General features: G+C 40.1%; 2 protein-coding genes across 7 annotated transcripts in view; both read right to left on the minus strand.

The window, feature by feature from the left end:
- ATE1 (arginyltransferase 1) overlaps nt 1-14,402 on the minus strand; it is an 85,227-nt gene extending 70,825 nt beyond the window's left edge. For 2 of the 6 annotated variants that reach the window (XM_027460062.3, XM_027460060.3), the window contains exons 1-7: nt 13,972-14,180; nt 12,405-12,468; nt 10,852-10,914; nt 10,044-10,147; nt 8,818-9,090; nt 2,984-3,216; nt 166-294 (exon numbers count right to left, since the gene is read on the minus strand). In XM_027460062.3, coding sequence (XP_027315863.1) covers nt 166-294; nt 2,984-3,216; nt 8,818-9,090; nt 10,044-10,147; nt 10,852-10,914; nt 12,405-12,468; nt 13,972-14,077 — 972 coding nt within the window. In that variant the 5' untranslated portion in view covers nt 14,078-14,180. Of the gene's footprint in view, nt 1-165; nt 295-1,334; nt 1,464-2,983; nt 3,217-8,817; nt 9,091-10,043; nt 10,148-10,851; nt 10,915-12,404; nt 12,469-12,859; nt 13,820-13,971; nt 14,181-14,248 lie in introns of those variants that run through there. The other 4 variants (XM_027460064.3, XM_027460061.3, XM_027460059.3 and 1 more) reach the window with 4 other exon arrangements.
- A 2,575-nt stretch (nt 14,403-16,977) lies between these two features.
- NSMCE4A (NSE4 homolog A, SMC5-SMC6 complex component) lies at nt 16,978-26,670 on the minus strand. Its single transcript, XM_027460511.3, has 11 exons — nt 26,229-26,670; nt 25,242-25,322; nt 24,528-24,658; nt 23,291-23,442; nt 22,183-22,282; nt 21,166-21,256; nt 20,444-20,538; nt 19,342-19,390; nt 18,212-18,306; nt 17,585-17,676; nt 16,978-17,065 (listed from the first exon to the last, which is right to left on the minus strand). The coding sequence occupies exons 1-10, from the start codon at nt 26,521-26,523 to the stop codon at nt 17,593-17,595; spliced, it is 1,173 nt and encodes a 390-aa protein (XP_027316312.2). The 5' UTR covers nt 26,524-26,670; the 3' UTR covers nt 16,978-17,065; nt 17,585-17,592.
- Between the last annotated feature and the right edge of the window lie 240 nt (nt 26,671-26,910).

Raw genomic sequence — 26,910 nt, forward strand, 5'->3', positions numbered from 1 at the left:
CAGAAGCTTACTAAAAGCCATGGAAGTTTGCTAGAAAACACATTTTCCCTCCCAGATTGAAACTCCATGCTTTAACATTTAGAATCATTCTAGGAGATACCATTTCCCACCATTTAACTGTACAGTAAAAAATGTTTTTGTGCAGGCGCATGCAGTGAACTGTACCTCATTTTCGCCACATTCAGAAGGTGTGTCCTTGTGTATAGCCATCTGATACTTGGCAAATAAAGTGGCTGACTGGTTGAAGGATGATTTGAACTGTGGGTCCTCAAAGGAGACAGGTACTAACCTCACCTTCAGAGCAAGGAAAATACAAGCATACTGTTTTGAGTGCATAGAATCAAATATGCTTCTGAAGGTAAGGCTAGTGAAAGATCTCCTCCTATCCATTTCAAAGCCTCTGAAGTCAGTATTCGACTTTAAAAAGTAGAGCTCCTACAGGGAAAAGTATATATGGGAACTAACACTAACCTTAAGCTGACTGCTGATAGCTCCATGAAAGAATAAAAGTTCTGTAAAACTAGAACACTCCAAAGCACTGGTTTACTCGACCTATTTTTTGACCAAGTACCTAACAAATCAACTAAAATTTGTATTTTCATTGTACAACCTCAAGAATTTTTAAAATGTATTATTTTTAATGGCATATCGCTTATTGTCCCCAGTTTAGCGGTTCTATATTCTTGCTATGTACTTTTTCCTCCAAACTCCAGAATTATTTTTTATATATATATATATATATATTTTTTTTTAAGTGTTTGAGAGGCAGTATGCCTGACACGAGTTAACTATTACACACTGCCTAGACATTACAAGAAGCAGTAAAGACGTGCAATTTAGATGGAGTGCACTAATCACTTCTTGAAGTGGTTTATACAACTTCTGCGAACCTTAAACAATTTGTTTGTGCGATGATTCCTTCGCTCACATGTTGGCCTCTCATGTTTGTTCCTCTATAGGGATGCATTCAAAATACAGACAGTGAGACTACTTATCAGGATAAGTGCCCAGCCATTTTTATTTCCTAGGAAATTTCTATTTATATGACCCACAACATCTATCTCCAAAAGCTTCATCTCCTCCATCTCTTACTCATACCCATGTAACTTTCTAAGCTCTTCAGTCTGCAATTAACACCAAATATTTGTGGCACTCGCAAAGAGATATCAAAAGTTTGCACTTTCAGAATGTTGATTTTATTTGATACAGTATTCTACATTCCCCTGAATATAAAATGAATATGAAATCCACGTTTGTTTCTCCTAGAATCTATGCAAGACACATAAAATGGAGGGGAAGCTGAGCTTTGCATAAAATTCATTTGGCCTTCTGACCTGATTTATAGTTGGTTTATCAGGTGGGTCCTTGTGAATAACCATCTGGTAACGTTTATAGACCTGGTAAGACTCCTGAAATGTGGCTTTGAACTGTGAACTTGGTGGAGATGATCTCACCACCCTCACCTTCAGAAGAAGTTAAACACATTTGTTATTACAATATCACACAATAATTATACATTTAAACACATACAAGCATCATGACACAGAGACATTTTGACTTCCTGCAAAAAAACCCTAACACTTTGATTAATATTACACAATAGCCTTCCAATTCTTTGGCTCAATTTAGGTTGTTGAAGGCTTTTATGTTTACAGTGATTGACACATAAGGTTTTCAAATTATGAATCAGCTGAAATGCCTTTGCAGGAACTACATGAATAGTTTTCAAGAAATACTACTAACAAATGCTATAAAGAATGACATTTTAAGAGATTTTCTGTACATTTTCAAATTTTCTCTTCCTGAAGTTTCTTACCACACTGAAATACACTTGAAGGATCCACATATTTGGAAGACTCATATCTGTGCTCTTTGGATAAGACCACGTTTGCATTGCAATAATCCCAAAGGGATGTCCAGGTATTTTTCAAATTTAAAGAGGAAGATGAAACAATGTTCCCGTACTCAATTATGAGTTAATTTTAACAGGAAGTTACGTGTCTTAAGGGCACGTTCATTTCAAAACCCACATAATTTTCAGTATGGTTCTGTTTTCACTAATAACTATTGCTTCTAGAAAAAAACACTTGACAGACATAGTAAAGAACAAAAGAAAGCACTGCTAGAACCATTCTTCTTTTAATTTTCCCCACATCTTCTAAATGAAAATGCTCAGAAAAGGCTATTACGCTTCTGTTATATGGCTTATCAAAAATTTGGAAGCGTTAACAAAATAGATCAATTTCATGGCTTCTTATCAGTTATTTAAGGTGTATCTTCTAGGTCGTCATCACTTCAAGTGAGTAACAAAAAGATATTTAAAATTTAATTTTTAATACCATCATTGATAATCAGCAGCTACAGGAATTTTCTTAGATTCTGAAAGCTTTTCAGCTTCCAGAAGAAAAATATTGTGTTTATGATTAACAAACATTAGGAAGTCAAAATGTGACTGCCTCTATATTACAAAGATTTGATTGCAACCAGGTTATTATGCAAATTTTCTACCATTACTTTAATGGCTTCCAAAGACATCAACAAGTACCACTGACATTTATAAAGAGCTTTCTTCTTATCTGTTTAGTTTTATGAACAGTTACTGCTTTCTTGTCAAGCTTTAATAGAGAAAATAGTTTAACTATTACCACAAAACTAAATATTGAATCTCTCTAATGATCCAGCACCCAGTTAATTCACAGCCATTCATTTTCAAGTCACTCGGTATGAAATCAATTTACAAGTATTTTGTTAACTGTACTGGTCTCTTCTACAACCGACTGCAAGTGCAAGAACACCCCCTTGTGGTCACACAGAACTCAGCTGTACCAAATATATCATGATGTACCACGTAATTTTAAGATTTAATCTATAGCCAGTTAGCAAAGTCACAGACACTAAGCACCTAAGCATTTGCAGAGTTTAAAAAACTCCTTAACAAGACTTCTCTTTAATTTGCCTTCAACAGCAGTGAATGAGCCATTACCTCTAATTTGTGTGGTGCATCATCAGGCAAAGAGACAAAAATGAAGTCTTCAATAGATTTGGGTTGGTTTGTTGGAGTCTTAGAGTTTTGTGAGAGGAGAGCTTGCTGTCCTGCCTGAAGTGGAGAGCCTTCAAGTGTGCCCATCTGGTTCTGAAGGAGTTTCTGCAGTTTTCTTTCTTTCCGTATATCCTTCGCTTTTCGACACGGCGGCTTGCTCAGATCAGCCCCTTTGCCTTCAAAGACACGAGCAAAGAATTATGCACCACATTTTGCAACAAACAAGTGGCCCTCATATGACAACAGAAAATAAATGGTTAAAATTACCAATAACTGCAGACCATGGTCTGAACATCATGTGGTCATTCACAGCTAATGGCAACACACAACGCCAAAGTAAGTTGCAATGAGCTTTTCCTCTCTAGCTGTCTAAGCCAGAGTCAAGAATATATTTTAGAAGTAATATGAAAAGACTTCCCCCTAAGCCTGTCCTTAAACCATTATGCCAGATTCTTCTCTCAAAAGCAAACCAAAGCTTCTATTTCATGCCTGGTATTGTGATATGTTATATCCAAACAGCTGCAGGATCAGATTCAAATAATTAAAGGAAAAAACAAAAACAAACCCACAACCACAAAACCTCATCACCAAATTCATAAAGAGAATTCTTCTGGTGCGTAAGAGACCCAAGTTGCTACACAACAGACCCCTACAGAAAACAAAAGAAAAAGGATTTATTTCTTGTCACCTAGAATCCCCACACAGTACACACAGCCAACACCACTAACGTCATGCAAGAGGTGCAAAAGGCCATGTAATTTTATATCTTTTCTTAAAATAATATTCAGATATGTTTTTACTAGTAGATTCACTTCTATCAGTTTAACTCTACTCCAGTATCTTTAACCATTCATAATGTTTTATTAGTGAAATGCTATTTACTTAAAAGAGAAGTCACATCTAGAAAACAAAAGGATCACCGTGCACAATAGTAACTGGTACTACCAGAACTTAACTTTAAAGGAATATAAAGCCAAAGACACACAAATAAAAAAGGAGGTTGACCCAAATTCCTTAATAAAGGGTCCGGAATTATTTTATACTTAGGGTAGCAACATAAGATTGAAAAGTCAAGACATGAAACTAGGAAAGCTATACGAATATTGAACTTATTTCAATGTGGAAAAGATGCCTGGTCTTCATTCCACCCACAAGATGCACTGAAAGGATAGTCACCAAACAAATCATCTATTTACAGGTAGCAATTTCCCCTCATATTAGTATTTAATTGATACTGGTTGTAAATTCATAAATCCAGATTTCTAAAAACTTGCAGAAACAAGAAATATCTTCCTATCGCTCATGGCTCCATCTTTCACCTATTCTTTAACTTCTTACACCATTATCAGCTATTCCAAGTAGCACAGGCAAGAAACTGAACATAATACTCTGCTCCAGAAGCTGTATGAACCTGCTGCACTGCTCAAAACAGCAATGAAAGAATGAATGAAGTTTCAGCACATAGCTGTCTCAGAATAGCTGCCAATATAGAAAGTTCCACACAGAGGGGAAACTTATTTTTATATTATCAGCCAGTTAATGGAATCAAAAGTAACTCTAATTCTGTATTTTATGTTATTTTTTACATGCAGTAGTAGTTGAGCTGGAGGCCAAAAAAGAGCCATAATATTAAAGATTTCAAAAGAAGAGGAATAATGGAAGACTACTCCCACAGAAGGAAATATAGAATCATACATCTTGCACAGAACAAAAACTGTAACAAATATTATGACAAAGTGCTGAAGTAGTCTTCTTATGCCATAAACTTTCTCCCCAAACCCATATATTTGGGAAACGACACACTGGCAACTTTTGAAAGACTGACTGACCTTTTCAGATGGGAATGTACCCTGACTGGTGAGGTGCTTTCATCTGAAGCATTAAGACGACGCATTTCCAACTCTGCTAATATTTATAGGAGATAAAGGATAATCCAAACCCAGACTTAACTGTGGCTTATCCCACTTTACTCTCTAAGAGGCCTGGAAATTATTTTTTCCATAACCCCTACGAAACCGTGGTTAGAGCTCTCTTTCCTTCTCCTCCTGCTTCTTACCAGTAATTTACTAGCCAACAGCGACATCTTTCTTCTCCTCTACCCACTTCAAACCTTCCCCATGGACAAGGGTGAACAGCTGCACGCTCTGCTAACTGGAAATGGTCAGAGCACTGCTATCTTAAAAGCTCACTGATGTTTAGGTTCACTTCACCAGCAAGGAATTGCAGCCTTCGGAGCCACTGCCTGCATCCACCTTCACCGATACAACACAGAAGCTGTCAAAACATATTGGGATCAATTTTCAGGCATCAGTAAGCTATTCTTTTTAATGCACCTACCATACAGAATGTGATGGCTTAACCCACACCAGGTATTTGTCAGGAAACTTGGTGTTGGTGACTATGTTACTATTGCTACACTGAAAAAATGGTATTTTATTTAAGGGAAAACCACTAGTTTATCACTTCTTTTTTCCCCCCAGCTCATTTTACAGTCAGGATGGTGAAAGAAGTATTGTCAGATGTTTTTTTCCCATGAATGGAATTATTTTAATTAAATCCCAAGTACAGGCTCTAGAGTTAGAAAAAAAAATATAGAAACCAGATATAACAGTTTTATGAGAACAAGCTTACAGTAATGGCAACTGGAGTAAGGGAAGCAGATTTTACTTGCAACCTGATGAATTCGAAGCCACTGAAAATTATTTCTTAGTGTCCTGCTATTGCTTCTTAGCATAAAGTATGCTGACTTTGGCTGCATAAAGCCCACAGGTCAGTGGATCAAGACGCAGTGACCTGTAAAGTCCCTAGGACTTGGGGAAGGTTATTCTGATCTCAGGATACGTAGCCACCATTGCCCAAAGTGCAGCGTCCTTTGCTCAGAACTTACAGGATAGACAAGACTACCACAGTAATGCTGCCTCAACTGCACTGAAACACCACGGTCCTCTTTTGGAGATACATTCCAAAACAGGAAGAAAAATAATGAACTGGAAAAAATCAGAAATCTGAGAAATGTGCAATAAAACAAATAATACACCTACGCATATGCCCTTTCCCTGACCTGCAGGATACATTTTTACCAATATTGGTGGTTGCTCAATCAAGGACGTTCTCTACATTAACCATGGAAAACTTTTGAAAATGGCTCTTGAACCAGTTTGTAAGCACACTCCTGGGGAAGCTCTTCATGGCTCTCCCAGAAAAGCCCCAGCCTGGTTGTTCCACACAGGCTCCACAAAAGCTGAAGTGTTGAGGGCATCTCAGGGACTCCAAAAGGGAGCTAATGCTGCTTCTGCGCTCTCCAGACGTCCTGCAGCTGAACCAGCCAATTTTACATCAAGTGTCCTTACCTCGGTCATGCTTCTTGAGTATTTGTCTCATCGTACAACTAAAGCATTCGCCAGAAAAGGACAAATATTCCGAGGAAATTACAGACATTATGGGATCTGACCATGGGCAAACAAAAGTCAGTGGAAGAGTTTATTTAAAATACCCATGATAAATTTGAAGAATGTTACAGCACTTCATCTGCCTTGGGGTCTGTTTCATGTCTCGTATCTTCTATAAGCTGTAAGTTAGCTAGAAAAACTTCTTAAAACAATGAACGCGCGTGCAGACATAAGCAAACCTTCTTTTCTATCTGAAACTGTGCAGAAACAGCCCATTATTCCTATAGGACAATGACCTGTTTTGTTTATAAAGGAATAAAAACGCAATTAAACAATCTTGTTACGGAATAAGTCTACATTTTCCAAAAAGAAAGCTAAACATCTTTCTATCTGGAAAATTTTAAACTAAATTTGACCTGTGACACCACCTACCCTAAAAAAAAAAAAAAAGCAATATCAAATAAGCTTTCTGATGCATTTCTTATTCCCTTTATATTTAATTTAAACCCTGCAGAGAGAAGCATATTAATGATTATCTCTCTGCCATAAAAGTAAACCCCCTTTTTCTGAATCACAGTACAAACAATGTTTCAAACTTCCTTTATCTGTATTTGCTATGTTTGAAGCTTTACCCAAGGTTATTCTTAACATAACTAAAGACAGCACTTCGCCATTTTCATACCAATAATCTTTACCCAAGACTGCCATCTGCTGTCAATTTCCACGTAGGTGGAAGTTTACATAAAGTAAAGCTTTTCATTAATTATTTTAAAAACAAGAGGGTTGTGAAAATTTGCACAGCAGCTATAAAAGTTAGGCTGCATTTTATAAAGTTGAAAAATAAAATTAAGTCTTGAAAATTCTGGATACATTTGCCAGGAACTTGCAACAGTACCAATGCTATGCAGCACTGCTGGGTTTCTGACAGCATTTCTGGAAAAAAACTTTCCTTTTTGTTTAGATGCAGAATTGCTTGTTAAGCTGGTGAAAACCTGATGCAATTGGTTGCACCTGAAACAAGCGTTCATTCACGTTATTTTAACGAGCATGAATTATTCTGGCTCTAATCCACCAACCCCTTACCACATCCTACAAGAACAGGGTACACGAGAAGCTGTAAGAGAGGCAACCCGCAGCACTCTGCACGAGCATCCCATCAGCAGTACTTCCCAGCCTTTTCTTCCCCAGAGACCCTCAAGGACTCCTCCGCACGTGCAGCAGCTCCAATCGCAGCACAAAGAGGATTACCCACCAGCTGTGACACACCGCCTACCCTGTCACAACAAGCTGTGCAAAAAGCTTAACACCGCTGCTATCAGATGGAGATTCCAGGCTCTCGTGCCACAGCAAGGGGTGCAGAAGCAGAAAAAGTTACAGGCAGACAATGAGCCTGTCCTTTTTTAGGGTAAAGATTTTGTGTCTGAACTCCGTCCAAACGCAGTATTTCAGAAATCTTTGTAATTACAATGCAAAAGCTTGTTAAGAGATAACATCCACCTTAGGGAAAAAAATTGACCACAATATTAGAATTACTATATTGGAATTATGTTTAAAATGTCATCAATATTTCCCTACAGTTCCACACAAAACTCTAGAAACGAACATGCATTTACATTCAATTTTTAGCATGAGAGCTTTAGCAGTGTAGAAATGCTGAAATGCTTCAGGAAGTAAAATGATCAAGGTTACCTTACTCAGTGCACAATTACCGTACCTCCTTACAGAAATGTAATACTAAGTTCACAGCAAGGAAAAGATAGAAATTAATGCAGTTTTTCATAATTTCACATCCACTGGGACACTGCTTTTCTAAGATAAAAGTTTGCCAAAACATAAAACAAGGCAAGCTCCCAAATAGATGGAAAAACCTCAACTAGAAAATGCCATTGCTTATAGAGAAGTATCCCTCTCTATATATGTTTGAATAGTTTTCTTCTAAATAAATTTCCTTTAAGCCTAAGAAATAAAACCACGTTAATATACCGAATTTACTTCCAGTGCCACTTAGGTCTGTGGCAAACAGTATATGAAAACATAATAGTGTCTTAAGTTATTACAGGAGTGTATTCACAGGGTGTTTACTGCACAATTTGTATAACAAGACAACCTACGGATATGAAGAAATGTTAAAACAATAATTAATGCATTCTTTTTAGATCTTATGATGATCTTACTAGATCTAGTATGATGAAAATCTATGCAATTTTCAGGAAAAACTAAGAAAACAAGTAACACGCAGCACCTATCAATTTATGCACTATAATCCCATAAATTGGCAAAAAATAAAAAAACAATTAGTGAATTGTTTCAGGCAATATAAAAAAGAGAGACTTCAACAACATGCAAATACTGAAAATATATTCTGATTGCTACCAGAAGTGTAACTACCTGGCTTGGGCGGTGCATGAACAGCTTTAGAAGAATGTGACGGTTCTCCAGGGCCTGCTGCATCTTTATCGACAGGTATCTGAAGAGAACCTGACTCCACCTTCTTCACATTCACTTCTTCTTTCGTTTCAACTTTGTCTTTATCATCATTCTCCACTCCCTCTGCGTGATCCTCATTCAAGGGAGTCAGTTCAGTCTGGCTGACCTGAGATTCACTTTTGTATGCAAAATCACTCGGGACTACATCCTCTATATGGGAATCCATAGGCTCTTCTGTAAATAAGTAAAGACTGCATGAGTTAATTTCTCTCCCTGTAACTGCAGCTCAGACTTTGCACAATTAAAGTCAATATTAACTCTTTCCAATTTTACAACTGTTTTCCAACACATAAAGTTTGGAATAGTCTGAAAACAGAAATCTTCCTTTATGACCCTATATTGCTAGCACCAACTCATAAATGAGCGTAATTTATTTTCTACATTGAAATGGGGCAGCCTTCACTAATCTCGCACTGCACATCTACAAGTGGGAAATTATAGCATTTCAGAACAAATACAACAGGATCTCTACCAGAGAACAGCAGGGTTTGGTGTTCGATAAACAGAATGGGACTTTTCAGTCACCTGTCAAACTCTACTTCCCTGTTTGCTCTTCCTGTTCTCCGCCACCTACTGTCCTTCTTTAGTAATCTCCAGACTGTTTTTACCTCGGTCATAGAAGTGACAATCTGATCGTACCAGCCACGAAGAATGTGCTCAGGTTTAAAAAAAAAAAGAAAAAAAAAAAAGAAGCCTGTCTAAACAAAAAGTAAGTAAACATCCTTCAACAAGGAGCAAATTCAATGAGGGCAGCAAGGCACTAGCACAGGTTGCCCAGAGAAGCTGTGGCTGCCCCAACCCTGGCAGTGCCCAAGGCCAGGTTGGATGGGGCTCTGGGCAGCCTGGGCTGGTGGGAGGTGTCCCTGCCATGGCAGGAGGTTAGAAGGAGATGGTCTTTTAGGTCCCTTCCAACCCAAACCATTCTGTGATTCCATGAAATTGTGGCAAAGCAAGTCATCTGCCACAATTTGTTCTCTGGGCAGCATAGCGCCCTTGATTCAAAATGCTGCAAAATCACAAGTTAGCCAGCCCTCTATAAAGAAGGCTGCATGAAGAAAAAACACCAGTGTATTAGCCGTTCAATCAATCAGTCTTGATCTTCATTTCGAACACTAAGAATTTCTTACCTTCACTCACCACTTTCGAAACATCCCCTTTAGAAATAAATTTCAACATTTTCTTCAGAACTTTCTTGTGAGATTTGGAAGTCTGAAAACGCAACGCCTGGCATCTTAAAAAAAAAAAAGTTATGATTACTTCTTTTGAGAAAGATTATTTCAAAGAAAAATGTTACAATACGTGTATATTTCCTAATTCTTTAATTTCCATATATTAAGTGATCAATTATTTTATCAACACTCTTGAATTAGTAAAAGTTATGTTGTCTTGTACTCCATAATATTTTATAGCAATATACACGGATACCATAATCACTAAAATATGCTAAGGTGCCCTGAAGCAGGAAATAAGCTTTCCTAGGAGACTAGCACACTACAATTTTTCACTTATCCATCTTATATACACAGCATTGATTCTAACTACTAACGGCAGAAAAGCCTCTCTAGAATTATTCATACCTATTCAACTGATTGCCTCTCTTATTTGGGCTACTATGACAGTGTTTTGGGGATACAGACACAGTGGTTCACCAGTAACCACCAAACAAGCGAGCAGTCAGGGGACTCCTGCCCTGGACTGCAATCCAGACACAAAGGGCATGCACTGAGCAGACTGCTGACAGTGGAGTGCTACAGAGCCACTGACAACATCACAGAGCCACTGACCTGCCTGTGCACCAACCCAACAGAATATATTTAGTATCATTAAGACTTCAAAAGTTAATCTGCTTTTATGTATTTAAAGCAGTAAACACAAATGGCTGGACACATTTTAAACAGTCACATCAATTACAGCACTACATCCCAGCTCTCTTACCTTATTGTGTACTGAGGACAACACGTCTGATTCATGATAGGTTTGTAGACGTATTTTCCACTTCTAAAAAAAATAATAAATATGCATTGATTTCTTGTTTGTACTACAAAATTAATGGAAAACCAGAAATTTTGTTTAAATAATAAAAATTCTTACAGAAAGAATATCAAAAGCCAAGAAGCAAGTTTTTTAGTTTTGCCATTATACTAAATACTGTCTAAAATAAATGATTATTAATTAACAAATTTAATCATAGAGCATAACTAAGAAAAGCATGTTGTATCTGCTGTGCTCTTTACGTATCAGAATGATACCTTGGATTCTCCAGCACATTCCTGCCTGAAAGTCCAGACTCCTTCCCAAAAATCTAACTGGGAAGAATGTGATGAGCTACCCTCGCACATGTTACTTTCTTTTATTTCTGCTCCACGTTAGAACTCCAGCATAAGCTCCAACACTGATAATAAAATACCAGTCCACATATCCCTAAAGACAGGTATTAGGAAGAAGAGAAGTAATATTTCCTGTGGTCAAAATACTCCATTAGAATAGGAGAGGGGAAAAAAAAATACTCCCCTGCAAACATGAATTTTCAAAATCGGTCAGATTCCCATCAGAAAGGAGTTTGAAATTTAAGATCCCAAATATATTCAGCACTAAAGTTTCCAGGAATCCTAGCGTTACAACAGAAGACAAAGAAAAAGGTCTTTTATCAAATTTGCACCTGGTGACCAATCCTCAGGCCTGTTGATTGTGGCCAAGAGATGCCCTTGATCCTAGCACTGCTTTCAGTTGGCAGCTCTCGATCTGTTTATCTGCTTGCCTATCATTTTCTTACCCAGTGTTTGAGAGAACATTCAGATATGTTTAAAAACACTCCTGAAGCCACCAAATTGTCCTTATTAAAGCAGACACTTGTTTTCCTGTGCAGTAAGGAATAGGATATTGACAGAAATTTGTTTTAGTTTGTTTATTTACAACTTTCTGAAAATAACCGATATTGAGGGGCACTTAAATGCTCAACATTCAAGCTTTTCAAGATGTTGAACTTCCAGAAATTCCCCCCACCCTCCCCACCTGTTTTATGGGCATAAGATGCAAAGTTGACGGACTGACTTTAACTCACATTTTTAAAGTGCAATACCAAGAACAGAAGTAATCTAAAACAGCATATACGCTACTGGAAAAAAAAGGAACATAACACTCAGTATTTGCTTAATTAAATAATATTTTAAAAGAATATTGCCCTTAAATACAGTATGCTGTAAAGACATATTTACCGTTTAATAATTAAAGTTGTAATTCCCACATGATCTTGACTAATTTATTATCACCATATTTATATTAGCTCAGAAAAGGAGAATCCTCTTTTCCCTGTTCAACAGTGTCATGCTTTAAAAGTCACAGAGCATAGGACAAATATTTCTCTTCCTACCTTTTATGGAAGCTAGTTAACTGCTTTCAGAAACCTAACATTTAAATCTGGATTCTAAATTGAATCATAACAAAGTTTAATCTACAAAGGCATAACTTTATTTTATTTTTAAATTTACCTTCGCCATCCTCTATCTATGAGATCCTGGTAGTCTTGAACTGTCATCGAATGTGCCCACATACCTGAAATGAACATCAATACATTTAACTGACCATCGTTATGCTTTAACACATTAAAATATAACAAGCTCTACAGAAATCACTGTAAAATTAATCAGTTAATATTGACTTTTGAAGAGATGTCTCTCAAGGACTTGGCATATTGATAAATCTCATCGATTACTTATTTCAACGCCATGTTCCACATATAAAAAAAAAAGCTGCAATGACATAAATCTTTGGATTGAACTAAGTACATTATTCTAAAAGTGAAAGTGAAAAGTTTACGTATCCACCTGTTACCTTACCCTACAATACACCAACAAAATGACTTAGAAGCGCTCCTTAACTTCGTTAAACCAAGTGAGAGACGCTGGGGGAGAAGAGCTGTTCAGGGAGAGCTGCTGAGGCTCACCTAGCACCTTTCCAGGGACCTCCTGGGGAGCACCTTTGGAGGTGATTGCTGAGCTCAGACCTCGGGGAGCTGCCACCTCTGGACCAGCAAATTAAGGAAAAGCACAGGCTTCACTTCCCCTTTGGCTTCCCCAAAAAAAACTTGTCTGACCATAGCGTTAAACTCATTGAGCTTCACCATGGGGATGAGCTGCTGCTCTCTGGGAAGAAATCACTTGGGAAACATGAGGTTTTGGCCTTAAAATACAAGCTAGCTCGAACAAGCAGGCTCAAATCTGATATCCAAAAAATGTAGACCACTTGTAACTGTTACAAGCAGCTGCCTTCCACTGGAGGAGGAAGAAGCATCACACGACGTGTTTGGCACTTAAACGAAGGTGTACAAGGAAAAGATCCTAAACTAGCACATTTTTATCATCATGCAAAAGTTTGAAGCTACAGAGTTCATGCACACTTGCTTTCTAGGTTGAATAAAACCACCACTCCTCCATGCTTGTCCCACTAGAGAACAGCACGTGTGGGGTTTCAGTGACTGATCTCCCACCCAACACAACAGGTTGGTAACAGAGAGGGCGGAGGGCAAGCACCATCCTCCCAAAGAGCCCGATGCCATGCAGGTATATCTCATGTAACCTGTGTTATCGGTGGGACAAATTCCTTCCCCAAAAGGCAGGATGAAAGAAGCAAGCCCCCCACAACCACGCTGTTCCCCTCTCTCATCCCAACAGCAATACACAAATTTCGAGGTATCGCTGTTCAATGGATAGTAACACCCTCCTCATTCTTCCTCCACGCTGCTCATTTGACCTTTACATAGAAAATTTAAGCTTTCCCAGCACGCCAATCACCCCCTTCAGCTCTCCACACAGAACTCAGACACCCCGACACCAGGAGCTCGGGGCGCTGCCCCACACCGCAGGCCACAACCGAGGGGCCGGGAAGAACTGAGGGGACGAAAGGGAGGAGGAAGAAGAGGAGGAGGAGGAGAAGGATGAGGAGGAGGTGGAGGAGGAGGACAGCGGCCGCTGCCCAGCGGCTGCCCCCAGCCCCGCCGCCCGCTCGGAGCCCGCAGCCCCTCGGTCCCCGCCCGTTTGGGCCGCGGCCGGCCCGCACCGTGGGAGAGGTTGCCGCTCTCGTTCTTGCAGTAGCCGCAGCGGTAGCCATCCTCCCCGCCGAAGTACTCGACGATGCTGGGCGAGCCGCCGCCCCCCGCCGCCATGCCCGCCCTCCCGCCTCAGGGCAGCGCCCTGCCCGCTGCCCCGGGCCCCCCGGAACCGGCCGCCGCCGCCATCTTGGGTGCGGGCAGGGCGCGGGCGGAGCCCGCAGGGAGGAGCGGCCCCGCCATGTTCTCCCCGGCGCCTCCCTCCATCTTTACTGAGGGCAGACTCACCGGCGGACACCTTGCCCTGCTCTGAGGCGCAGTAACCGCAGCGGCCGCCCTGCTTCCAGCCCCGGTACTCCACCACCGCGCCGGGCATGGTGGCACGGCTCGCACCGGCTCGGCTCGGCTCGGCCCGCTCCGCCCCGCAGCGCCCCGCCCGGCCGCAGCCCCGCGGGCACGGAGCGGAGCCGCCCGGGGAAAGGGGCCGGGGCTGCGGGCAAGGCCAGCGGCACCCTGCTCGTGTCAGGGATGGTGCAGCCAGCAGGGCCGGGGAGGTGCTCGCCCCCTGTGCTCTGCGCTGGGTTCAGCTTTGGGCCCCTCACTACAAGGACATCGAGGCCCTGGAGAGCGTCCAGAGGAGGGCCTCAGTGCCCCGCTGATGGACAGGCATCAATATGCCCGATCTGCTGCTCACTTACATCAGCGGAAAATATTCTTGAGCCACATTTCACTGAGCTGTTTGATGCTTTTTCAGCCTAGCCTTCAGAATAGCTTGATAATTTCAGGACAATCCACGAACAGCCTGAACAAACATAGCTCTCAGCTCACTGGAGATGACCAAAAATGCTCAGATTGTTCTCATTACTCAGTACCCATTACTGCAGTCTCTATAATATAAATCCCTAAATAATGATAAAAGGAGTCCTAAAGATAAAAAATCTTGGAAACTCCAGAGATGATGCTTAGAAGAGCGTTTTCTAGAGGCAGAGCAAAGTTTTATTTCTTTTAAAGAAAATAAAGCTATGGCCTAATACACCTATCCTACCTAAGTTACAAAACCAAACACGTGGCCATCTTCACCATAATGACCGTGAAGTAGGCGGGTTTCAAATTTTTGGTGATAGGAGAACTGCCACCACAATTTCAGCCCTGGATACAGGGCGAGCAAACTACAGGCTCCTCAGGGAGCCAGTTAGGGTGGGCCCCTGGGAAGCTGCATTCGAAGGCATTGGGGTCCATCAGTGCTGGTCAGTTTTTGAGTACATCTTACGAGCACAGGAATAGGCAATTCCAAAATGTTGAAAGGCAAGCAGGCAGGGCAGAAGGTCAGCTTGATATGCAGGGATCTTCTAGAGCTCAGGTGGAAAAACACAGCATATGGCCAGCAGAAAATGTGTGTGGCCAAAGCTTCATTAGAGTTGAAGCTGGCCAGTACGGTGTAGGACAATAAAAGGGTTTTTAAAAATATGTTAATAACAAAAAGGGGACCATTGGTCCATTACTTGGTGAGGATGGTCACCTCATAAAAACAGAAACAGATAGAACAGAGACATTTAATGCCTTCTTCACCTCTGTCTTCAACATCAGGGATGGGCTCCGAGACCTCCAGAGTCCTGAGTTGGAGAACTGTAACTGCAGGAACAATAAACTGCCAGCTGGCACCGAACTTGTACAGGACTTGCTGCTCCAGCTGGGTACGTGTAAGTCTACAGGCATTGGTCACAGCTTGCACAGGTTCACGAGAGGAAAACTGATACACTGAATTTCCTTTTAGGACGAGGTTACCCACCTAATTGACCAAGGGAAGCCAGTAGATGTAGTCTTTTTGGATTGCAGCAAAGCTTTCATGCTGTCTCCCCCAGTATCTTTCTGGACAAGATGTCCAGCATACAACTAGAGAGATACAAGACACGATGGGTGAACAAGTGGCTAATGGGTCAAGCTCAAAGGGTTACAGTAACTGGGGTTACATCAGGCTGGCCGCCAGTCACCTGTGAGGTTCCCCAGGGCTCTATTTTAGGGCCAGTTCCCTTCAACTTTTTCATAATTGATTTGATGCAGGACTCAAATGCATGCTAAGTTTGCAGATGACACTAAACTACTAAAGCTACTGACTCCCCTGAGGGTAGAGAGGCCTTGCAGAGAGATCTTGACAAATTAGAGAGCTGGGTGATCACCAACCTCATGAAGCTGAACAAGAGCAAATGCTGGATTCTGCACCTGGGACAGGGCAGCCCTGGCAGGATGTACAGATGGGGATGAGAGGCTGGAGAGAAGCCCCACAGGAAGGGATCTGGGGGTTCTGGTCAGTGACAAGTTGAATGTGAGGCAGCAGTGTGCAGTGACAGCCAGAAGGGCCAGCCGGGTGCGTCCTGGGGTGCATCAAGCACAGCCCTGCTGGCCAGCTGAGGGAGGGATTGTTCTGCTCTGCTCTGCAATGGTGTGGCCTCACCTTGAGGTCTGTGCACAGTTTGGGACATCCCAGTATAAAAATGATGTAAAACTATTGGAGAGCGTCCAAAGGAGGGCTACAAAGACGGGGAAGGGTCTAAAGGGGAAAACATATGAAGAACGGCTGGGGTCCCTTGGTTTGCTCAGCTTGGAGGAAAAAGAGACTGAGGGGAGGGAGGCCTCATGGCAGCCTGCAGCTCCCTCACAGGGAGCGGAGGGGCAGTTGCTGAGCTCTGCTCTCTGGGGACAGCGACAGGACCGAGGGAGCGGCATGGAGCTGGGACAGGGGAGGGTCAGGCTGGGGGTTAGGGAAAGGGTCTGCACCCAGAGGGTGGTCAGGAACAGATTATCACAGCAGAGATGGTTTTCCATGTGAATTCCCCTTGCAGGCTGTTATCGGTGAGAGACGATGAATGAAAGAAGGGGGGCAGCATTTCATCTTTATGAAAGTTTTTAGCAGTGTCAATAAAGTTTACAGAAAGCCATAAATAGAGCCATAATAAATTGAAAGGATATGATAACTGTGTCACGTGAAAACAATACAGCTTACATAAAGTACCAGAATGTTCCAATAAAAATAAATTTAATATTACAATATATACATATCATATCTTATTTGAAGGTAACATTTTAGAATATTTTTCTTTAAGGCACCTGGGGGAAAAAAACAAAAACAGAAAATAGTGAGGTTTACCTTATGCACCACACAGTTGAGATAAAGTAATTCAGTCCTACTGTTTAAAGGATTTTGGAGGGAAGCAGACTGCCTTCCCTTTCTGCTTCCCTAAGCCCTTCTTCAGACTACTCTTAACAAGATCAGCTGTGAGTGTGTTAAAAAAATAAATAAAAACACAGAAACTAGGCTATGATTCTTCACAGCATTACGTTTCAGGTACCCATATTGAATTTCAAAAATGAACTGAACTGTAAAACTAAACTATCAAATGTAAAAAAAAGACCTTTTCAGTTAACTACCACATAGCAGACTAGATGACATTCTGTGGCAAGAAGAGATCAGAAATACAGAAACAGTCAGAATGTTACACAATTACCCTGCTTATACTGTTTCTACATACATAGTCACAGATATTTCTCTGCCGTTCTTATGCATTAACAAGGAACACATGCACTATATGCTTGTTTTTGTTCATTAAAAATAAAAAAAAAACTTACTGGAAGAATTAATCTATCTCCATTTCATCTTCATTACTATAGGAAGGAGGGCTGATCATGGGTTCTGTTATTTCAAATGTTTCTATAATTTCCTAGATAGAAATGACAGAAGGGTAAGTAAGTTGCAGGAGCTAATTTATTTCGATACAGTTGCAGCTACTGCCTGGTAAATAACAAAGTTTCTCAAACTAAAGCACTGCTTCACATGACTAAGCCTATCCTACACATGGAGTGACAAAGGAGAAACGTACTAAGAAACTTTTTATGAAAGATTTACTGAAAAATAGCAAACACCCCCTGTAGGAGCACATCATACATAAGGGAAGAAACATTCTGTAGTTACGCAGTCCTCATAAAGCAGGAAAATTGAGTCACTGCACAAGTTAAAAGCTCTTGAACTGACAGGGCTTTTTGGATCAAAGATGAAATCACTGTGCCACTTCCCAGTTTTCTTGGAGTTAAAAATGCCAATTAGATTTGTAGTTGTTTTAGAATCCATGAAATTAAATGCAGTGATAAAATCCACCTGTGCTCATGTGAGTACATTATCAGCACAGCTCTCGGATGTGTTCTTACGCTTTGGGGAAAAATATAAATAAATCAAAATTATCAAGTGCTATCTCATACCTTCCATTCTTGATGGCTCAGGGAAATGACAACTTGGTTCCGTGCTCGATTACTATGGTCATCATCCTTTCTTCCTTCATTGTCTTTTACGGGCTCTGTTCAAAATATTGTATTTTCATAATGTTACAGTTGTTAAATCAGTTTCCTTTAGGACCACAGAAGCTTCACAAAGCTTAGTATCAATAATACAAAGATTAATTTCAATAATACACACTCCATTAAATTTCTTTCTACCAGTAGCCTGTACTATACACTGCTCAGGAAGTTTCGTTAGTCTTACCGATTTAAAAAAGTTGGTTTCTAAATTTATGAGTCCCAGAAGGGCCTAAGGGCTTAGCCATGTGTGGAATCCCAAACTGTAACCTCATTGATACCCCATGAAAATATAAGCTGCAGACCTCAACATAGGACAGCATTTCCTTTCCAGCTGTTTTCACATTGCAGCACTTCTTAACTTAGAGAAAGGAAACCTCCTGTATGCAAAATCTCTCTTCTCAAAGCATAGCAGCATTCATATTACTGTTAATTATTACTTACAAGGTAAGAGAATAACCTTTAACTTCTATTAATTGAATTGATTTATAGAAATACAGATAAAGTCTGTTAAGCTGATTTATATGTTTAAAGAGTCTCAACCTTTTTGATTACTCTTATAAATTTCTTCAAGCCTTCAATTACCTTCACTGCTTAATCCCAGATCTCTGCTGTTGCAGCTAACCATATACCTGAAGCTGAACACACGAGGTATAGCTACTTTTTCAAAAAAGAAATTAGTCTTTTAAAGCTAGACTTTGTGGGAAAGGGAAAGGAATTCGCAAGTGGCTTCGCACTGTTTTACATGTCCCTGAATTAGAGATAATGAGGAAACAAGTGGTAGAAACAAAAACTTGAGCAAGGTTGAGATAAAGTAAATTGGCTACAGAGTTAAAGACGAGCTTTGGGCAGTGGCCAATTGCTGGCTGGCTTGAGGCACATGTCTGAGGGTCTCTAACTAATTGAGTGACAGATTTGGGCATGTGGACAGTGCATGGGGCCACGGGGAAAGTATATGTAGTAGAGAAAAAGAGCAGTAAAGGTCTCCTGTTCAAGAGCCATCAGGACTCCGTGTCTTGCATCCCTTCAAGACTTACCTATTACTGGCAATTTATCATCATCCAGCTTTAATCTTGCAAGACCATCCTAAAAAAAACAGTAAGATTTAAGATTTCAGATATTAAATCTAAATGCTATAATGCACTGATATATTTTATTACCAGAAATAAATACCTATGTTGAACAAAATAGGAAAATATATTTAATTACAGAATTAATCACGGAGAATGTAGTTACTATCAGACAGGTGATGACTGCTGGGTTATAAAAATTTGATTTTAAAATCATTATAATTCATTTAATATACTTGTGTTAGTCCTTCATGATTGGATCACTGCATTCAATTAAACCCCTGAATTTGGTCAAAATGTATTTTTATTTTTTTCCCTCTTCCTGAATTTAACAAACACATTTTATTCACTAGAGACAAATTACAGTTTGAAACACAAATCTATGGAATCAAGTGTAGCGTAATATATTGCAAAACAACCTTATATAGAAAATAAATACCAAGATACTCAGTTGAAAAACAACCTTTAAACAAGTCAATGAAGATGCAGGAATGAGAATGAAAGCACAAAACTGAAAGCTAGTTATAATGCCAATTACCAAGATCTTCCAGTACAAAAGTACAATCTCCAAAACTTCACTCATGAATAAACTTTATAAAAAGTCTAAAACAGACATATAGCTATACCCTTTGACTTTTCAATGTTTAAACCTTATTATGCAGCATAATAAGCTTCTTGTCACTGTGTGCTAACAAAAGGACATTTTTAATCAAGTAATTAATACTTTAAAAAAAACAAAAACACTCTCAGTAACTCTTCTATGCTCTATGAACACTCTTCTATAATCTATAGTAGTATATGTACACTAGAATCCTTTTTTTAAAAGAATATTGATAGCAAAAATTTCATTATTGTCGACAAATTGACTGGGATAGTAAGAAAAAAATCTAGTTAAAACAGCCTATTTTCATTTTTATTTAATTACCAAAATATAGAGCGCTTGTGGAAAACAAGTCAGGAATCCAAATATTTAAATCCTAATATCTCAATACCACACAAAACAACAAATCAAGATTTCCATATAGTTCCAGCATTTATATTAAGATTTCAAGAACATGTCTTGCCTTACCCTTATAATGAAGGACACGTGGAAGATGTTTTCCACAGTGCGTGCGAAAGAGTTTGGATCAATCACAAGATCGAAGAAGAAAATAGGTGTAGAAGCTGGAGATATAAAAATGGGTTAGTTAAAAGAACAGGTGGTGTACATAGAGCCAACATATGTGAACACAAACTTAACATCAATATTCACTTTAAAAGCTATGTAAATGTTTATGATAACTTTACTACAATGCTTAATTCCCAACTGCATACGTGCAGAAAAAGTTTCCAGAGAATATTTCATTCCATCATTTGTGGGGCGTGCACGTGTGTATACGCACCAATTTCTAAGTATGTCACTATTTGATTTCTTTCTTAAAAAAACAAAAGACTTGTACTACTAAGAAGAGGGTAGGTAGGATTTCAGATTTAATTTTGCTATCAAACAGAGATGTTGCAGAACATCCATCCTTGGAGATGTTCAAGACCAGAACATGGTCCTAAGCAAATGGCTCTCCATGAGCAAAGCTCTCAGAGGTCCCTTCCAACTTCAACTATTCTGTGATTATATGAAACCCCAACTGATTAGTGCCATAAAGAATATCTAGTCAGGACGTGACCTTCAGCACAAAGATTTCTACTTGGTAGCTCCATCTAATTCTATTTCTGTAGTTTAACAACACTGTGGATGACTAAGAGTACTCATTTTCTCAAATTAACGAGATAAAAGCTAAATTGAATTATACTTACGATCATTTCTAAAGTGAGTCTGTAATAATCCCAAAATCCTCTCTACTTCTTTTTCTGTAGCTTCCTGATGAGACTCCTCCATTTTTTTTAGCTAGAAGAAAGAATCATAATTTCATTTAATATAACTGCTGTTATAAGACAAGAATATGAAATGGTCCTTTTACGAACACGTTATGTAAAAGAAAATTCTCTCTATGCCACACATGCAGTTACAGACACTAATGCAAGCTTGAGACAACTTATGAAGTGCTTTGGGAATAAAATTCACATTGTACAACATCAAACTGAAAGGTCACAATTTATATGGTTTGAGCTTATTTATAGGTCTGCTCTTCTATTTTCAAACAGTTCTGTGGAACTGAATCACTAAGTCAGCCCTAGTGGTACACAGCTTGAGGGTTTAACAAGTAAGTTTATTTATACAGAAAGACAGGTTTTGTTGCTGTTACTGTTCTTTTTTGTTTGTTTGTTTTGTTTTGTTTCTCCGGCTAGAAAAGGCACCTAAGTTTTCATGTTGCCCTGGTTTTGTCTAGAAGTTTACTTACTCCTTGCCTCCCCCATGCAATACATGTCAGAGCAAATAAACTCATGTGAACTTGTCTTGGTCTCTCCTGATGATGATTACTGTTCCAGGTGCTTCAATCTGGAACATGGCCAACTATGCAAGTGGCCATGATACAGAATATTTATCATGTCCTTTTCTATTTATCAGTTCAACTTCTTTCCCGTTCAAGATGTATCGACATCTTAGAGACGCAGAAGAATCTCAGAAACAAAAGAATTTTGTAAAAATACTACCAGAGTTGCAAACTCTCAGTAAGCTGGGAATTATCTTTCTTTATGAGACATTTATCATCATCTTCCTCTCTTAAAACTGATGAAAGCACTACCACACACTATCGAGATCTTTCTCTTCTGCATTTTGTCACAGTTCTGCACGTATGACAGGGCTTTTTACACCTCTTGATAAGTAGTAATGCCATACAATTCATTAATAAAAGGTAACAGTTCACAAACCTGAGCAGGCATTGCCCGTTTTTCTTGCCCTCCTGCAGCCTTTTTCTGCCTCTCAATCCGTTGCCTCGGTACAGGAGGATCAGACTTGAAAGATCCCAACCTAAACAGAATAAAAAGAATATACATATTAAAAAAAATAAGATTAAAAAAAAAAAAAAAGAATTTAGACCTTGGATAAGAAGAGATGGACACAGGAACTTTCATCTTGAAAGTGGAAACATAGATTTGAAATATCTCAAGTAGCATTCCAATATCAAGTATCGTACAGTATCTGATCACAGTATTGTATCCAGCAAATTTCTTAAAATTAGGGAGTGGAAGAAGTGCAGAAGCATAGACAACTGAATAATATTCTGCCAACTCTACTGCTGAGAATTTAATAAAAATAGATCCTGCTGTTGTAGGCTGAATTTGAGAGATTGAAATTGAAGTGTTGGCTATAAGCCAAATGACTAATGGTCACAGCAGCTAAAAAGTCCTACTAAATAGATTGCCTAAAGCATAAAGAGAGAGATGACACCGATCCTACAAATGGCCACCTGCAAGTAATCAGGTGGCTTCTCGTCTGAAGGCAGAGCAAGAAGCAAGGTTCTAAAAAGACAACCCATTAACACAGACGTGAGATGTTGTGCTGGTCTCCTCAGCATAATACCATAAAAGATACAGAAAGACCGTTCATCACGGTCTGTAAATGTCTGGAGGGACAAATAAAGGTTCCTCAATTTGTACTTCTGCCTGTAGCTTGTACAGGGAGGGAAAAGGGACAGAAGAGTCAGCTTTCAGAGGAAAGAGGGACACTTACATCTTCTGTTTTTAGTTTGAAACTGATAAAACAGACGTACCTTGCTACCCCTGCTATACACATATGGTATTTTTGTATCCAGGCCAAAACAGAATCAAACAAATATCATGACAAGTTTTGAAGATAAGTTCACCATAACAGAAGAACAGAGGCCATGTAGAAGCTCTTGTTGACACTTTGTGATCAGAGATTAAACTCTACTCAAGACCAGGGCATCAAAGGTAAGAAATTTGGTTTTTAGAATGAACACCAACTAGGGCCATTAGCCTGTGCTGCAGTATACAGTACTTCCTTAAATAAACTTACATGTAGTGAAAAGAAGGTGCTCTTCTGAAGTACTTTTCTGCTTCTTCTCCCAGCTTATGCCAGGCATTACTAGGTAAATAGCCAGCTGAAACGTTCTCGGTATCGCTATCATTTCCATCTACTTCTATACGATTTATACCCATGAATGTTAGCTACAAAAGAAAAAAACTGTAATGAAAATTTGCTTCACAAAAGATGAATACACAGATTAATGGTAAAATACTGTGTTATGGTGTCTGTCCTGCTAAATTAGTATTTAATATCACTGTATAACAAATGGACCTTGACTTTCCTGAAGATAGTGAAAACAAAAGCACATTTGGATTTCTGACGTATACAATCAAGAGCTACACTGTCTGATATTTAATTCCCTTTGATTAAAAGGAGTTAAATCCCTAAACTTAGATACATTTTTATATAAGCTAAATGACAAAATCCAGTCTTAGTACTTAGCAATGTAATATTTTCATTTAGAAGTGAATGACTTGTAGTTCTTCACAGAAGTCAGCCAAAACAGAAACACCACGTAAGAGAAATGCATGGACCGCAAGCAAATGGGGACTGAAGTTAAATCTCATTTCAAGAGATCTTAAACTTTCAGGTATAAATCAGTCTTATATTTCCCAGTATTTCATTAGAACAAAAGAAATGCATTCCCCTCCCTCAATTAACCTGTTTCTTATATTACAGATGACAACAAAAGTTAGAGATTAAGTACAGCCTTTTATGTTTTGAAGAATGTTTCAATGCTGTTGTGAATCCATTCTTCCATCCATCCATGATTAAAGCAGTCAATCATGGCATGTCTACATGTCCAAATAACACAAAGTCCCATTCTATGAGTCACAAAGGACCTTGAAAACTTCATCCAAAAACAAATGTAGCATTGGACAAGATAAAGACACTAGTTAACTAATGTGAAACTACTGAACATGGTAAAAGAAAGCATAAAAGGCTATCATAAGAGCACGAACGGACAAAACCGTGATAAAGTAGCAGGGGCAGAGGAGATGCCTACATTTGCAAGGTAAGATTTTCCCCTACGCAAATTGGAAATGCTGAATCCATTATTTAAAACAGTTAACAAAACTAACCACAGAGTTAATCAAAGAAATTCATGGGAAGACTTAAATTATTTCAGAACTGTCAGGTACTGCCTGACAATTTTTTATGATTCTATAACAAAAAGGGTAAACCTCTAGCAAAACTGCTGGTAAATTCTGAGTCTGGAACTTACCAAGTCTTCTGCAAATGTTAGTGATTCAAATGTTGTCATCTCTGAGCGCAACTCATTAGCTTTCTCCTTTCCTAGATTTGATGCTATGACAAGAAATTGAGCATCCAGCGCAGCCTCTCGTGCACACAAAACTGTTACAGAAGAAAAAGGCTGTATATTAATAACAAGCCATTGCCAGAAACAATGAAATTCAGCAAACAAAGCTCTATACCCAGGATATTCTCTAAATCATCTTATTGCAATGAATTCAAGTGCAGGCTGTAGTGCAATTTCTTACAGAATACTCATATTTACATTTAAAAAAAAAAAGAAAAAGTAGAGGATAAGCCTGGCAAAGGCAAGCATGGAGAACTAACAAGTTATCTTGAAAAATCAAGAGTGTATTTCATTGACAGTTTTTTTTGCTTCTCTCCAAGTGAAACAAGCCTACCTACACTAACATCTTGGGTACTACTTATGTATGTTTTCCTAGAAAGTCAACATAAAGCAAGAAGCATTTCTAACTGCAAATAAACATTAAAAAAGAGAAATTTGTTTTCCCATATAACCTTATTCAAACAATTCCTCTTCAGCTTAACAAATCTATTTCGAGTTATACATTATTTTTTATGCCAAAGTACTTGGATATAAACTTCATCTTCTTGCCATTTTGTTTATTAAGACGTTATTTACTCAAGCAATCATGTCTAACAAGGACTACAGAATTTGTTTTACCTCCACTGAACAGTTTATTGGCTTCTTCCAAAGCTTCTGTCAGTCTGTTGCTTTTCGAACTCAGCACATCCTCACGGTTTTCTAGGTGGACAGGACACAAATGAAATCCTAAATCACTTAAATATGGAAGCACCAAGAAATACACATTTACTCCTTACTCAAAACTGTCTTGCTTGTATTCCTTTATAAATAACAGATATGGAATACAGTCAAAGATTCACTGCAAGATTTTTAGTCTCTGTTCTTATTAATGCTAATGCATTAGATTGGTTTGAAGGGGCAATTTTCCATTTATTTCAAAGGAATATGATTCATGCAGCTGAATTTACGTGGAACTGCACCATCTACTGAAGTTGTGTTAGGTACGTGCATCAATTTCACCACTCCAAAACTCATTTAATTGCTCACAACCCGGTGGATCCGATTCCTGTTAGTCCCAGCTAAACACCTGTACCTGTGCCAAACTGTAGCCTTCTTGGTGTCATTCATGTTATATGTTCACATTAATCAGGGACTTCCAGGAAAAAAATAAATATAGAAGAAAGGGAAAAATGTATGCCTGGTGATTTCTGAAGATCACCAGGCGAAACAACTTACTTGTGTGTAATGATGTGAGTACAATTTAACAAGGCTTTGAGATGTGCAATTCCCAACAGCTATGTACGTTCGTTTAAGAGCGTGCTCAATACCTGGACATAACACAGTTGCTTTTCTTATATATATACAGTCACCGTCCACAAACTGTGCTGTGTTCTCTTATCAAACAGCCCTACAAACACAGCGAGGCTGCAGAAACCCACACCACATCCTCCTCCACCCGGCAGCGCCTCCTCGAGCGGGAAGGGTCCCAACGTTACAAACACACAACCCCTGCACATGGCAGCAGCCGAAACCCCTCCTCCCGTTTGGGCAGGAGCCCCCCCAGCACTGCCAGGAGGCCTGGGGGGGATGGGTAAGGGGTGAGGGCCCCCCAGCCCCGCTGCTCACGCTGCACGCTGCAGATCAGCTCCCGGTACTGGTTGCGGATCATCCTCCGGCTGCGCTCGTCCGCGCTGCCCTCCGCCCTCCGCGGCCCTTCTCCTCCTCCCTCCTCCTCCTCCTCCTCCTCCTCTTCCTCCTCGTCTTCCCCGACGGCCGGCGGCCGGCCGAGCCTGCTGGAGAGCCGCCGCCGCCGCCGCTGCTCCGCGGAGCCGTTTTGGGAGGCGAGGGGCAGCGAGAAGCGGCCGGAGCCCGGCTCGGAGCCCCGCGGGGAGGACTCGCCGCTGCCGCCCGCCTCCGACATCGCCGCCGGCAAGGCAGGGGCCGAGCCCCCGCGGCGGCGGCAAATGGCGGCCGCGGCCCGAGCTGAGGGAGCAACGGGCGGCGGCGGCTTCCCGCCCAGCCTCAATGGCGGAGCGGGAGCGGGGCGGCTATGGCGGAACGGCCCCGGCAGGGGGCGACGCCCGCGCGGCGACGCCAATGGAGGCGGCTCCCAGAGGCGGCACCTGCCCCGCAGCTCGGCTGAGGGGGGGCTCCGAGCTTTGGCTGGGGTTAGGGGTGGGAAGTTGTGGTGAATAAAGCCGTGGGGAATAAATCCGTGGGGAATACCGCCACATCTTTCATCTGCTTTCGAGCTTTTCTGATATCTGAGGGGAAGATGAGGTAAAAATTGCAGGCAAAGGGATCAGGC

This window comes from Anas platyrhynchos, chromosome 6 (assembly GCF_047663525.1).
Source record: "Anas platyrhynchos isolate ZD024472 breed Pekin duck chromosome 6, IASCAAS_PekinDuck_T2T, whole genome shotgun sequence".
Lineage (NCBI taxonomy): Eukaryota > Metazoa > Chordata > Aves > Anseriformes > Anatidae > Anas > Anas platyrhynchos.

Bases quoted from the DNA above. Each gene is read 5' to 3' on its own strand.
- NSMCE4A (XM_027460511.3), bottom strand. From the start codon at position 26,523: ATGTCGGAGGCGGGCGGCAGCGGCGAGTCCTCCCCGCGGGGCTCCGAG. The intron at 19,391-20,443 runs GTAAGGCAAGAC...TGTTTTTTTTAG, and splicing joins ACGTGTCCTTCATTATAAGG to GATGGTCTTGCAAGATTAAA. The intron at 18,307-19,341 runs GTAAGTCTTGAA...TATTTTGAACAG, and splicing joins TGATAAATTGCCAGTAATAG to AGCCCGTAAAAGACAATGAA.